The sequence below is a fragment of the Zophobas morio genome, unplaced genomic scaffold (assembly GCF_036711695.1).
Source record: "Zophobas morio isolate AGI-343-1 ecotype UQ-CSIRO unplaced genomic scaffold, CSIRO_AGI_Zmor_V1 ptg000017l, whole genome shotgun sequence".
Lineage (NCBI taxonomy): Eukaryota > Metazoa > Arthropoda > Insecta > Coleoptera > Tenebrionidae > Zophobas > Zophobas morio.
This window is the reverse complement of record NW_026972122.1, coordinates 1,555,942-1,574,598: the sequence shown is the minus strand read 5'-3', so window position 1 is coordinate 1,574,598 and position 18,657 is coordinate 1,555,942. Positions and strand designations below refer to the sequence as shown.

Here is an 18,657-nt window from a genome sequence, read left to right as displayed (position 1 = left end):
GGATAATCAATTTCTTCGCGGTGGCTGCAGGGGAGATTTATGCGGTGTCGTCGAAGTGGTAACAGACTATCAATTTTATTAATTGGGTTTATATCGGGTACTTGGGTGCGGTAAACAAAGGGAGTGGTGTGTGCTTGTTTGGATTCTTGTGAATGTTGTGGCTGGGGAACGAAACAAGGGAGGTGATTTATGGGTTTGGACGTTAAGGGGAGGTGAAAAATTAGAGGTTAGACGCGTAGAAGACGTCCATGTTTATGTATCTCTCCACAAATATTGTAACACAGATTGCAATTTTTTGTAAATTCTTTCATTGCTAAAAAAATGGTTGAAAGTATTTCGACAAATCCTGCTTCCCTGAAAAATTATAAAATTTTATTTTGCGAAATTTTTATTTTTTGTGATAACTTCCATGGAGCGAAAACAATATTTGACCGTACAAGTCTTCAAAAAAAAAAAAAACAACTGAAATCATTGAGAAGGTTTCCTGTTCTTAAAAAAAAAAACGACAGTTGGAGGCCCCGTGAAAGTTTAAAATTCTTAAAAAAAAAACAATTGGGATCACCGAGAAATTTCCCTATTCCCAAAAAAAAAACACTTGGAGGCCCCAAGAACGTTTCAGATTCTTAAAAAAGACAGTTGGGGCTTTGAGAAGGTTTCATGTTCTTAAAAAAATCCTTGGGATTCTCGAGAAGGTTTTACACTTTTAGCAACAGACAGCTGGGACCCCCAAGAAGATTTTACATTGTTAAAATGACATTTGGGGTCCCCGAGAAAATTTTAAAAGATAGTTGGGGGTCCTGAGAAGGTTTCACCTAATTAAAAAAAAGACAGTTAGGACTTCTGAGAAGGATTCACATTCTTAAAAAAACGTTGCGACACACGAGAAGATTTCATTTTCTTAAAAAAAAAAAAAAAACAAAAAAAAAACAAAAAAAAAAACAATTGGGGCTTCCGAGAAGGTTTCACCTTGTTTAAAAAAAATACAGTTGGGACTCCTGAGAAAATTCCACATTCTTAAAAAAAGGCAGTTGAGACACCTGAGAAGTTTTTACCTTCAATAAAAAAATGCAGTTGGGACCCCTGAGAAGGTTTTATGTGCTTAAAAAAAGACAGTTGGTTTCCTGAGAAGGTTTCACCTTTAAAAAAAAAGACAGTTGTGGCCATCGAGAAGGTTTTACATTCTTAGAAACAGACAGCTGAAACTCCCGAGAAGATTTTACATTCTTAAAATGACAGTTGGGGCTCCTGAGAAGACTTTACGTTCTTACAAAAGACAGTTGGGGCTCCAGAGAAGGATCATAACTTTAAAAAAACCTTGAGACCCTCGAGAGGGTTTCACATTCTTAAAAAAAAAGGACAGTAGAGGCCCCCAAGAAGGTTTTATATTTTTAGAAACAGACAGCTGGGGTCAACGAGAAGATTTTACATTCTTAAAAAAACAGTTGAGGTTCCCGAGATGGTTTCACTTTATTTAAAAAAAAAGACTGTTAGGATCCCTGAGAAGATTTCACCTTCTTAGAAAAAAGACAGTTGGTTCCCTGAGAAGGTTGCACGTTTTTAAAAAAAGACAGTTGGAGCCACCCAGAAGATATCTCCTACTTCAAAAAAAAAAAAAAAAACAATTGGAATCACCGAGAAAGTTCCCTATTCTTAAAAAAGACAGTTGGGGCTTCCGAGAAAGTTTCATATTCTTAAAAAAAAACCTTGGGGCTTTCGAGAAGGTTTCATCTTTTTAAAACAAGGGAGTTGGGCCCCCCGAGAAGGTTTTACATTCCTAGAAACAGACAACTGTGATCTACGAGAAGATTTTACTTTCTTAAAATGACAGTTAGGGCCCCCGAGAATATTTGACAGTCTTAAAAAAGATAGTTGGGGCTCCACAGAAGGTTTCCTAACCTTAAAAAAAACCTTGGGATGCTCGAGAATGTTTCATTTTCTTAAAAAAAGACAGGTGGGGCCCTCGAGAAGGTTTTATACCCGTGAAGGTCTCAACTTATTTAAAAAAAATCCCTTGAGATCCCTGAGAAGATTTCACATTCTTAAAAAAACAATTGGTTCCCTGAGGTTTCCCCTTAAAAAAAAAATGGTACCACTGGGAAAGTTTCACATTTTTTTAAAAAGGCGACAGTTGGAGGCCCTCGGGAAGGTTTCATCTTCTTTAAAAAAATTCCATAGAGATCCCTGAGAAAGTTTCACATTCTTAAAAAAAGACAAGTGGTTCCCTGAGAAGGGTTCACCTTTTTTAAAAAAGACAGTTGGGGCCCTCGAAAAGGTTTTACATTTTTAGAAAAGACAGTTGGGGCCCCTGAGAAGGTTTCATCTCCTGTAAAAAAAGGCAGCTAGGGTCTCCGAAAAGGTTTCACCTTCTGTAAAAAAAGACAGTTGGTTCCCTGAGAAGGTTTCATCTTTTTTAAGAAAAGACAGTTGGTGCTCTCGAGAAGGTTTCACCTTCTTAAAAAAAGACAATTGGAGCCACCGAGAAGGTTTCAGATTTTCAAAAAAACAGTCGGGGTCCCCGAGAAAGTTTTACATTCTTAGAAACAGACAGCTGGGACCCCTGAGAAGATTTTACATTGTTAAAATGACATTTGCGGCCCCGAGAAAATTTTGCATTCTTAAAAAGGACAGTTGGAGCCCCTGAGAAGGTTTCACATTCTTAAAAAAACCGTTCGGACCCCCGAGAAGGTTTCCCATTAAAAAAAGATAGTTGGGGGCCCCCTAGAACGTTTTACTTTATTAAAAAAAAGACAGTTAGGACCTCTGAGAAGGTTTCACATTCTTAAAAAAAGACAGTTGGCACACCTGAGAAGGTTTCACATTTTTAAAAAAAGACAGTTGGTTTCCTGAGAAGGTTTCACCTTGTTTAAAAAAAGACAGTTGGAGTCTTCGAAAACGTTTCACCTTCTAAAAAAGAAGATAGTTGATTCCCCCGAGAACACTTTACATTTCTAAAGAAGGCAGTTAGAGCCCTTAAAAAACCTTTGGGACCCCCGAGAAACTTTCACTTTCTTCAAAACAGTCACTTGGGACCCTTGAGAAGGTTTCACGTTCTTAAAAAAAAGACAGTTGGTTCGCTGAGAAGGTTTCACCTTTTTTAAAAAAAAGACAGTTGGTAGACCTGAGGTTTCACTTTCTTAAAAAAAACTTTGGGACTCCCGAGAAGATTTTACATTGTTAAAATGACATTTGAGGTCCCGAGAATTTTGCATTCTTAAAAAAACCGTTAGGACCCTGGAGAAGGTATCCCATTAAAAAAAAAGATAGTTGGGGGCCCCTAGAATATTTCACTTTATTAAAAAAAAGACAGTTAGGACCTCTGAGAAGGTTTCACATTCTTAAAAAAAGACAGTTGGGACACCTGAGAAGGTTTCACATTTAAAAAAAAAAGACAGTTGGTTTCCTGAGAAGGTTTCACCTTCTAAAAACAAAGATAGTTGACGTCCCCGAGAAGATTTTACAATTTTAAAAAAGGCAGTTAGAGCCCCGGAAAAGGTTTCACATTCTTAAAAAAACCATTGGGACACCCGAGAAAGTTTCACCTTCTTTAAAAAAATACAGTTGGGACTCCTGAGAACATTCCACATTCTTAAAAAAAGCAGTTGGCAGACCTGAGAAGGTTTCATATTCTTAAAATTACCTTTGGGACTACCGAGAAGCTTTCACCTTCTTCAAAACAGTCACTTGGGACCCATGAGAAGGTTTCACGTTCTTAAAAAAAGACAGTTGGGGCCCCCGAGAAGGTTTCGCATTATTAAAAAAATACAGTTGGGACCCCTGAGAAGATTTCACATTCTTAAAAAAAGCAGTTGGTAGACCTGAGAAGGTTTCACATTCTTAAAAAAACCTTTGGGACTGCCGAGAAGCTTTCAGCTTCTTCAAAAAAAGTCACTTGGGACCCATGAGAAGGTTTCACGTTCTTGAAAGAAAGATAGTTGGTTCCCTGAGAAGGTTTCACCTTTTTAAAAAAAAAAGACAGTTGGGGTCCCCGAGAAGGATTCCCATTATTAAAAAAACCTTTGGGACACCCGAGAAGGTTTTATCTTAAAAAAAAATAATTGGGGCTTCCGAGAAGGTTTCACAAAAAAAAATCGTTGGGACCCCCCGAGAAAGTTTCATCTTCTTTAAAAAAATACAGTTGGAACCCCTGAGAAGATTCCACATTCTTAAAAAAAGCAGTTGGTAGACGTGAGAAGGTTTCACTTTCTTAAAAAAACCTTTGGGACTACCGAGAAGCTTTCATCTTCTTCAAAACAGTCACTTGGGACCCATGAGAAGGTTTCACGTTCTTGAAAAAAAGATAGTTGGTTCCCTGAGAAGGTTTCACCTTTTTAAAAAAAAAGACAGTTGGGCCCCCCGAGAAGGATTCCCATTATTAAAAAAACCTTTGGGACACCCGAGAAGGTTTTATCTTAAAAGAAAAAAATTGGGGCTTCCGAGAAGGTTTCACAAAAAAAAATCGTTGGGACCCCCGAGAAAGTTTCACCTTCTTTAAAAAAATACAGTTGGAACCCCTGAGAAGATTCCACATTCTTAAAAAAAGCAGTTTGTAGACCTGAGAATGTTTCACTTTCTTAAAAAAACCTTTGGGACTACCAAGAAGCTTTCACCTTCTACAAAAAAGTCACTTGGGACCCATGAGAAGGTTTCACGTTCTTGAAAAAAAGACAGTTGGGGCCCCCGAGAAGGTTTCGCATTATTAAAAAAATACAGTTGGGACCCCTGAGAAGATTCCACATTCTTAAAAAAAGCAGTTGGTAGACCTGAGAATGTTTCACTTTCTTAAAAAAACCTTTGGGACTACCAAGAAGCTTTCACCTTCTACAAAAAAGTCACTTGGGACCCATGAAAAGGTTTCACGTTCTTAAAAAAAAGATAGTTGGTTCCCTGAGAAGGTTTCACCATTTAAAAAAAAAAAAGACAGTTGGGGCTCCCGAGAAGGTTTCGTATTATTAAAAAAACCGTTCCCACTCCCGGGAAGGTTTCATTTTCTTAAAAAAAAAGACAGTTGGGGCCACCCAGAAGGTCTTACATTCTTAGAAACAGATAGTTGGGGGCTGCGAGAAGGTTTCACCTTCTGTAAAAAAAGCCAGTTGGGGGTCTCCAAGAAGGTTTCGCGTTTTTCAAAAAAGAAAAAAGCAATGGAACCACCTGGAAAGTTTCACATTTTTTCTAAAAAGACGACAGTTGGAGGCCTCTTAAAAAAATGACAGTTGGGCCCCCCGAAGGTTTCACGTTCTGAAAAAGAAGTGCTCTCCGAGAAGGCTTTCATATTGTTAAAAACAAATTCGAAAATTATTTCAACAGCTTCTTTAAAATACCCTGCCAGACAAGAAAAGCCGGTCATTTGAATTTTTTGTGATTACCTGCAAATAGTCCCACTTGTGTAAAAAATATTTGGAAAAGTAAAAGGATAATGTATTCATTAACAGAAAACACAAGTTTATTCTAAAACATGTGGAAACAAAAAAAAAAGCAAAAAAAGGTATAACATTAAACATTAGCATAAAATAACAAATATTCAAGTGTCCGGGTTTTTTTGTCTGGCATTGTATTTGGCAATTTTCGTTTTGTAATAACGTTTATAAAGTAAAAATTATTGGCCTAATTAACACCCTGCGGTTGGCACAACTGTGGACAATATAAAATGTATGTAAAGCAGATAAACAACGGGAAAAAAGTAGATACATATTCTCACTTTCTAAGTACATGCTTAACTTAAACAGTTTATGTGTATACTTCGAAAAAATTCGACTATTAGCAAATGTAATTTTGTTTCTTCAACGTAGAAAAGTGGACTAATTAATTAATTGACCACACTCAGTTTTTTCCCAAAAACACACTAAATTTGAAGAACGGCAAAACTGGAAGATGATGGACAAATTTTGATTAACGATTTACGATGCTTCGAATTACCTTAAAACATTTGCAAGATATAAAGCGTTCGTTTTTTGAAATCTTGATTGTTATAAAACGTTGATTTCTTCCCCAAAATTTTGTGCCAAGGGTAAAAATTCAACATGGATTCATAAATCACACATTTAGGAGCATGTTATTTTATAAAATTTAAAGAACATTTATTTTTAAATAAAATTAATTTTTAATTTTTCTCCAAAAACCTGGATTACTTCATGTGGGGTGACATAAACGAAACAATTTTGATTGTCAATTTACTATGCTTCGGAAAATCTTAAAACGTTTGTAAGATTTGAGGGCATTAGGTTTTTGTAGTTTCAAAGTTAAATTGCAAAATGTCGTTATACAATTTTGATTTTTTTTTCCAAAAATTTAGATGTCTAGAATAAAAACTGAACACAGATTGATAAACCACATGTAAAGGAGTATCTTATTTTATGAAATTGAAATAACATTTACTAATATAAATTTTGGAAGTAAAAATTCAAGAAAATTGGAATACGCCTTAAAAATAGAACACTCTGTATATTTACATTTAATTCTTACCTTCAGCACGTATAACGCACTGCTCCGCCGCAACCGTCTGCGCTGTAACAACCCCATACAACGGACAGCACCCCTTCGAATCCTGCACCACTTCCTCCGGCAAAAACAGCAAACTCCCCCCCAAACTCACATCCTCCACTAAATCCCCCTTAGCCCCACACTTCTTCACTTTATTCATCACTGGCTTCAAGAAACTCATAACTTCCACATCGGTCCCTTCGTTCAACAACTCCTCCAAGAAGAACGCCACATCCCTCGCCTCCCGCACCCTTTTGTGCAGCGCCAACTTGCGTTTGCCGATTTCTTGCAGCTTCTCGTTCTTGACCTGAGTGACTTGATGGAGCAAGTTGTTTCTGTGTTCTTCGACCGACCTTATGTACTTGTCGATGAACTCTTCCACCTCCATTTGGACTTTTCCGGATTGAGACTCGATTTTTTTCGAGGTTGCGTGGAGGCGATTTGCAGCTAAAGCTGATTGTTCGGCAATGGATTTGGCCCTTTCGGCTGCCAGGCGAAGGTCTGTCAGGTGGGTTTTGACCGCTCTGGAGACGGGCTCGCAGGGGTGGCCTTGGTGGGAGGAGGTGACGCAATCTCGGCACAGGACCTGTAAGAGTATAATGGTTTTAATTTTATAAATTACCTACTGCTACATGCCAATTATAAAAATAACCAGTAGCATTTAAAAATATTCGTTTTATATTTTAATTACGGCCCTGCACTCTTTAAAATTAACGACACTAAAAATACAACGACTCTTTGAATTTAGACCAACAGAATTTGCAGGGCGTCTAGATTGATTTACATTGGAATCGAGTCCATTGCCAATAATACGGACTTAACAACATTGTCTGCTAATCTATTTCTGAACGTACTATGTTTATGTGGGTGGCATTCAGTTTAAACGACGAACTGTTGTCACGGTGATTAAAACATAAATCAGATAAATGAAGACATGCATAGACTAGGTTTAAGTTTAACGTTCTATAAAAGCTAGATTTCCTTTGACATTTCCTTTGAGGTGCATTTATTTATGCATCTGGGTATTGAGTATTGTTTGTACGAATGAAACGCCGACACCTTTGATATTTTAGACGTTCTTAAGTGATTGAAGAAGGAGGAAGATGAAGCGAGAGAGCGAAGGGTCATTAGAGAACATAATTCGTGATTTAAAAATAATTATTGGTAGTAACGACAAGACAGGAGCGAGTAAACAAACATATTTCAAACAGATACAAAGAAAAAGCTAAAAAAATACACAAGAAAGTTTGTTTGCGTTATAAAGATGAGAAATTATTTAAAAAAAAATCCCGGCGCATCCACCATTTTTTTATTTTGCACAATATTTCGCCGTTATAAAATTAAGAACTGCGGTAGACTTAATTATGGTCTGGTCATAAAACTATTAAGCGTGATGACGACGTGATGAGCAATAAAAATTTATGTTTGCATCTTTCGCACCGCGCTGTCTCTACATCGCATACATGGCAGTCTAAATTTACACTCACAACAAATCAGTATTTTTATATTTATGTTTACGCAGATACTTGACTTAAAAATATATCTTCAGCGTTCGAAATAAATTTACTTAAGTGTCGAGATGCTCCACTTCAAAAACAGAAATGGCTCTTTCATTATTGCCTGTAAAAATAAATACGGCAAATATAGCCACTCGATTGCTCAATTGCTTGACGGTACGTCGGTAGAAGGAACTGTTGTAAGAATAAATATAAAAATTGGGCCGAATTGTGGCTTAGTGGCTCTCCCTGATCCCACGAATCAGTTGTGTTTTGATTAATTAACTTGTAAGTGCCTGGGACATATGGTATTAATCAAGCGCATATTTAACACATGGCTTGTCATATTCATAAGCAGCTGAAACCATTCAGGATGTCTGCCATTCTTAATTCTTTGGGCGAGAAATTGCATTCTACATAACTGAGATTACTTAAGATCCTACTTAAGTCAAGCGTCAGACAGAAATATAACTTACACTCGAATTTACTGGTGGAGATAATTTCTCTGGTGATGCTGATGTATGGATCGTTTTGGGTATCAGATTCCAGTCTGTTTTATTAATTAATATATACATTCGTTAACTTTTTAGTATTGTTTGTTGTTGTTTAGTATTGTTTATTATTAATTACACTGCCTTACAGGTTGATAAAGTAATACACAAAATTCATAAAAAGCCAAGCAAAGTTTTTTGAGTTTTGGTTGAAGAAGGATTTCACTTAAAATAATGAAAATTTTCAATAATCGATACGAAAAACTCGCTCAGCTGGCCAAAATTAGTCTGCAAACTTATTTTTAGACCGATTGAGCCATGTTTATTTTTTTTAGCAATTTTCCGGACTTGGGGTGAGATTTTGTTTCTATTGAAACGATAATGAACCGATAAATGACAAGGACGAAAATATAAATTTCAGATGCGAAAGAAGAAAACGACCACATTTTATCGGTACCGATATTTTATCGTTATATAAATAAAATCCCACCCCAGGGGTGCGATTTTATTTCTCGATCGAAAAAAACCCGTTAGCGATAAAATCTCGTTTGCTGATCGGTTGAGATGCTACATTTTTGTCACATTTCTCGATTCTGTTACGAAATCAAGTCTTCATGCAGCGATCTTTTCTCGATAGCTCTGAGTAAAGTGATAAATTTTGGAGACATAACCTCGAAATTTATGTCAAAATAGAAGTTCAAAATCGTAATTTTGAGTTATAAGTTCTTAAAATTAAGGTAATTGTAAACTTTTGAGCATTTAATAAGCTTATATGCAAATAATAAATGCAAACTTTTGCATTTGAAACTTACGTAATGACATTTAATTTATCGCTTCGATCGAGAAACAAAATCGCACCTTCCGCTCAAAATTTTCGAATTTAGGCCAATTCAAGCCACCTCGATTAATCGTACCTCAATTTGTGTGAAAATTAATCCTCTACCTACTTAGAACCTACTAAATAAGAATCTGGTGAAAAGAATTGTATAGGGGTTCCTGATTTTTTTTTGTAATTTTTAATTTTTTGAGTCTCCCGAAAATGACATTGTCCGATGAATGTGTACGTAGATTGTAAATAGCCACAGACACCTAGCTGAAAATATACTCTTTTATCCAGAAAACTATAGTGAAACGAGTGGTAAAGACTAGAATATGCTCTAGTTCTCTGTTTAAAAATTATGTACCGTTAAACTCACAATCTTGATTTTTTGAATTTTGGTTGAAGAAGGATTTCACTTAAAATAGTAAAAATTTTCAACAATCGATATCAAAAGTGCGCTCAGCTGGGCAAAATTAGTCAACAAACTTAATTTGAGACTGATTGAGCCATGTTTATTCTTTTAGCAATTTTTCCGGGGCAGTTTCGGTCAAAATTTTCGAATTTTATCCATATCAAGCTACCTCGGTTAATCGTACCTCGATTTGTCTGAAAATTACTCCTGTACCTAACTAGAACCTACTAAACAAGAATCTGGTGAAGAAAATTGTAGAGGGGCTCCTAATTTTGTTTTGTAATTTTTAATTTTTTGAGTCTCCCGAAAATGACATTGTCCAATGAATGTGTATGTAGATTCTAAATGGTCATAGACACCTAGCTGAAAATTGACTCGTTTGTCCAGAAAACTATAGAGAATCGAGTGGTAAAGATTAGAATATGCTCGATTTGTCTGTTTAAAAATTATGGACCGTCAAACTCAGAATCTTGATTTTTTGAGTTTTGGTTGAAGAAGGATTTCACTTAAAATAGCGATAATTTTCACCAACCGATACCAAAAACGCACTTAACTGGGCAAAATTAGTTTACAAACTTAATTTGAGACAGATTGGGCCATGCTTATTTTTTTAGTAATTTTTCTGGATCAGTTCCGTTCAAAATTTTCGAATTTAGGCCATTTCAAGCTACCTCAATTAATCGTACCTCGACTTGTCTGAAAATTACTCCTGTAACTAATTAGAACCTACTAAATAAGAATCTGGTGAAAAAGATTGTATTACAAGGGCTCCCGATTTTTTTTGCAATTTTTAAATTTTTGAGACTCCCGAAAATGACATTGTTCGATGAATGTGTACGTAGATTCTAAATGGCCGTACATATATAACTGAAAATATACTTTTTTGCCCAGAAAACTATAGGGAATCGAATGATAGAAACTACAATTTGTTCTCTTTGTCTGTTTAAAAGTTATGGACCGTCAAACCCACAATTTTGGTTTTTTTGCGTTTTGGTTGAAGAAGGATTTCACTTAAAATAGTGAGAATTTTCAAAAATCGATACCAAAGGCGCGCTCAGCTGGGCAAAATTAGTGTACAAACTTAATTTGAGACAGATTGGGCCATATTAATTTTTTTTAGCAATTTTTCCGGAGCAGCTCCGATCAAAATTTTCGAATTTAGGCTATTTCAAGCTACCTCTGTTAATCGTACTTCGATTGGTCTGAAAATTACTCCTGTACTTAATTAGAACCTACTAAATAAGAATCTGGTGAAAAAAATTGTTGAGGTGTTCCTGATTTTTTTTTGTAATTTTTAATTTTTTGAGTCTCCCAAAAATGACATTGTCCGATGAATGTGTACATAGATTCTAAATAGCCACAGACACCTAGCTGAAAATAAACTCCTTTGTACAGAAAACTATAGTGAATCGAGTGGTAAATACTAGAATATGCTCGACTTGTCCGTTTAAAAATTATGTACCGCCAAACTCGCAATTTTCGTTTTTTGAGTTTTGCTTGAAGAAGCATTTCACCTAAAATAGGGAAAATTTTCAACAATCGATACCAAAAACACCCTCAGCTGGGCAAAATTAGTCTACAAACTTAATTTGGGATCGATTGAGCTTGTTTATTTTTTTTAACAATTTTTCCGGAGCAATTCCGGTCAAAATTTTCGAATTTAATCCATGTCAAGCTACGTCGGTTAATCGTACCTCGATTTGTCTGAAAATTACTCCTGTACCTAATTAGAACGTACTAAATAAGAATCTGGTGAAAAAGATTGTAGTAGAAGGGCTCCCAATTTTTTTTGCAATTTTTAAATATTTGAGACTCCCGAAAATGACATTGTTCGATGAATGTGTGCGTAGATTCTAAATGGCCGTAGATATCTAACTGAAAATATACTCGTTTGCCCAGGAAACTATATGGAATCGAACGATAGAAACTACAGTTTGTGCTCTTTGTCTGTTTAAAAGTTATGGACCGTCAAACTCACAATTTTGGTTTTTTGAGTTTTGGTTGAAGAATAATTTCACTTAAAGTAGTGAAGATTTTCAACAATCGATACCAAAAACGCTCTCAGTTGGACAAAATTAGTCCATAAACTTAATTTGAGACAGATTGAGCCTTTTTTATTTTTTTTAGCAACTTTTCCGGTTAAAATTTTTGAATTTAATCCATGTTAAGCTACCTCGGTTAATCGTACCTCGATTGGTCTGAAAATTACTCCTGTACCTAATTAGAACCCACTAAATATGAATCTGCTGAAAAAAAAAGTAGAAGGGCTCCTGAATTTTTTGTAATTTTTAATTTTTTGAGTCTCCCGAAAATGACATCGTCCGATAAATGTGTACGTAGATTCTAAATGGCCACTGATACCTAGCTGAAAATATACTATTTTATCCAGAAAACTATAGTGAATCGACCGGTAAAGACTAGAATAAGCTCGATTTGTCCGTTTAAAAGTTATGGACCGTCCAACTCACAATTTTGGTTTTTTGAGTTTTGGTTGAAGAAGGATTTGACTTAAAATAGGGAAAATTTTCAACAATCGATACCAAAAACGCACTAAGCTAGGCAAAGTTAGCCTACAAACTTAATTTGAGATCGATTGAGCCATGTTTATTTTTTTTAGCAATTTTTCCGGAGCAATTCCGGTCAAAATTTTCGAATTTAGGCCATATCAAGCTACATCGGTTAATCGTACCTCGCTTAGACTGAAAATTACTCCTGTGCTTAATTAGAACCTACTAAATAAGAATCTGGTAAAAAAATGTAGAAGAGCTCCTGTTTTTTTTGTAATTTTTAAATTTTTGAGTCTTCCGAAAATGACATTGTCCGATGAATGTGTACGTAGATTCTAAATGGACAAAGGTACCTCGGTGAAAATATACTCTTTTAGGCAGAAAACTATAGGGAATCGAATAATAAAAATTAGAATATGCTATCTTTGTCCGTTTAAAAGTTATGGACCGTCAAACTCACAATTTTGATTTAAGTAAAATAAATCAACTAATAAGAAAATTTAGTTCACTATCAGAAATGGCCACCACATCTTTCTGGGTTTCCAGTTTTAACAAATCCGTGTTATCCATGGTATAATTGAACACTAGAGTACTCATTAATTTCGAAAACGTCATTACAAAAGATTTTGATTGCAATGGAAAATTATTTGTCATGAACCAAATATTTTTAACATCTTTTTGCAGACTTTCACAATTCCCAATGCTATTTGTATTTGAAAATATTTTTATATCGTCAGCAAAAAGTAAATATTGGACACTTAGCCTAGGTCTAATGTCATTAATGAACCTATGAAAAGGCTTGGGCCCAAAATTGATCCGTGAGGTACACCACCAAATTGTTTATACCTTGAAGATCTAATGCTATCATACTGAACAAATTGGTATCTATCCATCAAATATGATCTAAAGACTGCAGTAAACCCGTTCGAAAATCCAAAAGATTTCAATTTACCTAACAATTGTGATGAGTTTTTCATTTTATAATCAGACCGAAGGCCGGAGTTTAACTACAAAATCCATATTTCTCTACAAAATTTTACTCTTTTAAACATGTTTCAGTTTCTTGTTGACAAAACAAGACTACACATATTAAGCAAAAATGGACAAAATATAAACCCCGCCCACCCACCCTATCTCAATTGTAATGATTTTTTTATTCGTTGTGAGCCGGATGGCCAATCTCGTAGATCTCCTTCTACGTTATGTACATGCCAAGAAGACAACAATAACAAACAAATCACTAATAATAATACAATATTTCCTACCTGACAACACGTCGAACAGAACAGCCCCAACTCCACGTCCGGATGCTTCATGCACATGATCTGCCTCCTCACCCTCGTGATGCCCTTCCTTCTCGCCTCCTCCAGCGACAGCACCTCGTGGCCCGCCGCCGCCTTCTGCCTCAGGTGCACCTCCTCGCAGTGGTCACAGAAGCTCAGGGCGCAGTCCATGCACCTGGCGGTCGCCTGCGAACATCTCCACATGAACAAGCGCTCGCAAGAAGTCATCACGCACTGACCGAGACATCCGTAGTGCACACATCGCAAAGCAGATGGGTGCTGCGGGCGTTGAGCGTGGCCAGCACCATGCGGTGCTGCAGGAGGTAGTTCGGGGGGTAGTGGGACACGCCGCCGTACGGGACTTCCGCCCGCCCCCCGCACGTGGGACAGCAAATCCGCTTGACGCAGCTGCTCTGGAGCGTGCTGGTTTTGTCGCTGGTGCAGCCCGAGCCGCCGGAACCTGAGCCCTTGCGGGATTCGGAGGTGGCGGCCGACTCTGGAGAGCGAGAGGGGTGTGAGAAGAGTTGGGGATTGTGAGTTTAATAACTACAGAATGGGAAGTGGTTGTTTCCATAATTTTATAGAATTCTACTATGGAGAATGTTCTTTTGATACTAGACAACAACTTCAAAGACAGGATTAAAAATTGACAAAAGAACGAGAAATCAAAATTGTTTAGATAATACTATTATGACTAGAGACTCCGCATTTTTGACATGAGAAATAAATGCTTTGGTATATATCTGAAAAAAAAAAATCACAAAATCAAGTTTAAATAAACTTCGACCATTTTTTATATTCTGTAGCCAAATGGATTCTATTGCCATACTTTTCTAACTTACGCCCCGAAAGCAAACATACAGCTTTGTTGTATAAGTTAAACGGAACACAGGAACACTCTATATGTTTGGAAACTTTTGATCGCGGCGACAATTGATCGCAGCGACAATTGATCACACGTAAACTGATCGCAGCGACAATTGATCGCACGTAAATTTATCGCAGCGTCAATTAATCGCAAGGTAAAATTCATCGGGAAGTATTTTCTTTTATTAAAACTAAATATTTTGTATTCTGAATTTTAAATTGCAATATATTTAGCAATCAGGTAAGGTGTAAGTATCGAATTAAAAACAATTTGAATATAGATAAGTGACGAAGTTTGTAGTTGCACTTTAAAAATTAAAAAATACGAGCGTAAACACCTTGTTACATAAGATTTTTTAGTAATAAATTGTCATTTTGGTTATTTTTTTTAAAGAGATTGTTACTATTTATGTCGTTGCTTATTTTACCTATTATATTATAGGAACTAGCTTCATTATAATAAGTATTCAACATAAAAAAAAGTGTTTATTGTTCTTAACTAGATTTATTACACAATTATTTAAAAAATTATATTTTTAACAACCTTTAAATTTTAAGACATTAGGTACAGAATTGCTTCTATTGTCTACTCTTGTTTTTATACATATCACCAAACAATAAAATGTATGAACTAGTAGAACATCTACAGTATCCATATGCAGCGAATGTAAATTCCACTGGACGGAGATAATACTTATTTTAATCCTTTGTAAATAGCAACGGATCTTTTACAGAATTTGAGAAAGGTTTACGTGTATTGTAAATATATATTGCAAAAACTTTTGTTAGAGCCTCAAGAATAATTTTGTGTTACCGGGAAATCTAAGAAATGTAGGTACTTACGCAACTAAAAACTTACTTTTTAATTATTATTATGTGACTAGTATTGTACTCAAGAAAAATTCAGTTGTACCATATGTGGGTGTAAAAATACATATACAGGGTTAGTCACGAGAAAATTACTTCTGAAAATTATTTTTACGCAACCCAAAATACGAATACCGTGTACCACTTGATACTAACTGAATTTAAAATGAAATGCTTAATCCATGATTGCTTTGAGTTTGGCAACGTCATTTTGAGAATTCTGGAAAAGGAGGTTACGCGAGTATCCATGGTGGTACTGCAGCCTGGATCTTTTGCAACCGATTAATATGAGAAAATTATTTCTAAAAATTCCTTTTACGATAGATATTTCTGTGACGTGTAAAACAGCTCTTAGATCTAAAAAATAAGGAAGAAATAATTGATTCCCAGTTTTCCATGAATGACCCTGCTACGGGCTGCTACCTGATTTTATTATTCTCCGCACTTTGCATCCTACAAAAATTTACAACATGGACTGGAGAAAATTAAAGCCGCAGTTTACATCTGCCCACCTACAGCCGGCAGATTAGGCAAATAATTCTGAGTGAATAGTCGGCCTTCCGAGTGAAATGCCCCTCAATAAACTTTTCAAACTTCCCAAGCTAAAAATTAGTTACGCCATTGCGAATAACCACTACTCAGTGGCGTCGTTATCCTGGTTGTTTCTACTTTTTAACAGTATTCACTGTTTGTATTACTTGTTACTCGTGATGTATTGATTGATTTAAATATTTTAAATAATATTAATTAATAGATAATTTAAATCTGTTATGTGCGTTGTTTTATTCAACAATTTTTATTCCATGAGTCGCTTCAAAAAAAAAAATTGGTCTAAAGAGTTTAGACAGTACTTCCCTCGCTGTCGGAAACTTGACGACTGCATGCCTATTGTGTTTTTTATTCTCATTACATTTTTGTAGTGGGAATTTAAAAAAAAAATTGTGATGACGTCATCAACATTTTTGCAAGGACACGTATATCAGTTGGGATAGATGTAGTGTAATACTAAGAATAAAATTATTATATTCTCAAATTTTCGGGAAAATGAATTGGGTCGTTTTGAATATTGATTTCTTATAATAATCAATAAAATAACGAAACAATTTACTCACGTATATGGTGTCGGTGTGTAATATCTAGAGAGCGGATTTCTGTCGGGCTAGGCAAGGCCAAACTCGGTACGGCTCGTACGGGATGCGAATTCATTGCGGTTGCGGACTGCACTTCGTTTATTTGAGATTAGAATAACGCTGTTTCGTTGCACTCTGCTGTTAATTCTCGTTCTCATTTACTTAGCCGTTTGATTAATAAATCGTTAATTATATTTATGGAATTAGTACCGATTAAACGTGACGTAGCCCGACAAAAATCCGCTGTCTAGTAATATGAAAGGCAACTGAAAATCGTTTATGTATAAACATTCTTAATTTAAGATGACAAGCGTAACAGCATACGTGAGAGTCAAACAGAGAAACTGTAAACAAAACGACCATCGGTTTTATTGCTTCGACTTCCGCTTATTATATAAAACATTGGGTTTTATTTTAAAGTCGATGTAAATAAGCGTGCTACCCTTATGTTTCAACCGAGTTTTTCCTTTAACAAATTTTGTGTCTACCAAATTGGGTTGGTTGGGGTGTAATACTAATAATAAGTGTTGCCTTTAATTTAATCAATAAAATAAATTGACTTCATTAATTTTTTTGAACCACCTCTTAAGAAAATCTAAAAAATATGAATGGAATGATAAATCACAAGTACAAACTCATCATATTTTTTGCATTTTAGATAGGATTTATTCAGCAAAATTTAAGGGTGACGTCATCAATTTTTTTAGGAGGGATGAACCAATACATTTTGAACAAATGTTTACCATGCTTATAATAACATTAAAATATTCCCAAGATTTCAAAGCATTCGGTTTTGTAATTCCTGATTAAATCGATAAAATAAATTCACGCCTTCATTAATTTTTTTGAGTCACCCTGCATATGCAAATCCAAAAATATGAATGGAATGATAAATCACAAGTACAGACTCATCGTATTTTGTACATTTTAGATACGATTTATTCGGCAAACTTTTGAGCTGACGTCATCAGTTTTTTGTAGAAGATAACCAAATATATTTTGACTAAAAATTTATTATGCTCTTTATAACCTTAAAACATCTGCAAGATTTCAAAGCATTCGGTTTTGTAGTTCCTGATTAAATCAATAAAATAAATTTACGCATTCATTAATTTTTTTGAGTCACCCTATATATGCAAATCGAAAAAATTAGAATGGAATGATAAATCACAAGAAGAGACTCACCATATTTTGTACATTTTAGATAGGATTTATTCAGCAAAATTTTGTGGTGACGTCATAAATTTTTTAGGGGGGACGACCAAATACATTTTGATCAAAAATTTACCATGCTTATGATAATTTTAAAATATCTTCAAGATTTCGAAGCATTCGGTTTTGTAGTTCCTGAGTAAAGCAGTAAAATAAATTTAAGCTTTCATTTATTTTCTTGAATCACCCTGTATATGCAAATCCAAAAAATATTAATGGAGTGATAGATCACAAGTACAGACTGATCGTATTTTGTACATTTTAGATATGATTTATTCGGCAAATTTTCGAGCCGACGTCATCAAGTTTTTGGAGGGGATAAGCAAATATATTTTGACTAAACATTTATTATGCTCTTTATAACCTTAAAACATCTGCAAGATGTCAGAGCATTCCGTTTTGTAGTTCCTGATTAAATCAATAAAATATATTTACGCATTCATTAATTTTTTTGAGTCACTCTGTATATGCAAATCCAAAAAATATGAATGGAGTGATAAATGACAAGTACAGACTCATCATATTTTGTACATTTTAGATATGATTTATTCGGCAAACTTTCGAGCTGACGTCATCAAGTTTTTGGAGGGGATAAGCAAATATATTTTGACTAAACATTTATTATGCTCTTTATGACCTTAAAATATCTGCAAGATTTCAGAGCATTCGGTTTTGTAGTTCCTGATTAAATCAATAAAATATATTTACGCATTCATTATTTTTTTTGAGTCACCCTGTATATGCAAATCCAAAAAATATGAATGGAGTGATAAAGTACAAGTACAGACTCATCATATTTTTACAGTTTAGATAGGATTTATTCAGCAAACTTTCGAGCTGACGTCATCAATTTTTTGGAGGGGATAAGCAAATATATTTTGACTAAACATTTATTATGCTCTTTAGAACCTTAAAACATCTGCAAGATTTCAAAGCATTCGGTTTTGTAGTTTCTGAGTAAATCAGTAAAATAAATTTACGCATTCATTAATTTTTTTGAGTCAGCCTGTATATGCAAATCCAAAAAATATGAATGGAGTGATAGATCACAAGTACAGACTCATCATATTTTGTACATTTTAGATATGATTTATT

General features: G+C 35.1%; 1 protein-coding gene across 1 annotated transcript in view; it reads right to left on the bottom strand.

Moving 5' to 3' along the window:
- LOC135130391 (E3 ubiquitin-protein ligase TRIM45) overlaps positions 1 to 18,657 on the bottom strand; it is a 36,767-nt gene that overhangs the window by 1,571 nt on the left and 16,539 nt on the right. The window contains exons 3-5 of the mRNA XM_064057767.1: positions 13,726 to 13,982; positions 13,469 to 13,672; positions 6,460 to 7,063 (exon numbers count right to left, since the gene is read on the bottom strand). Coding sequence (XP_063913837.1) covers positions 6,460 to 7,063; positions 13,469 to 13,672; positions 13,726 to 13,982 — 1,065 coding nt within the window. The remainder of the gene's footprint in view (positions 1 to 6,459; positions 7,064 to 13,468; positions 13,673 to 13,725; positions 13,983 to 18,657) is intronic.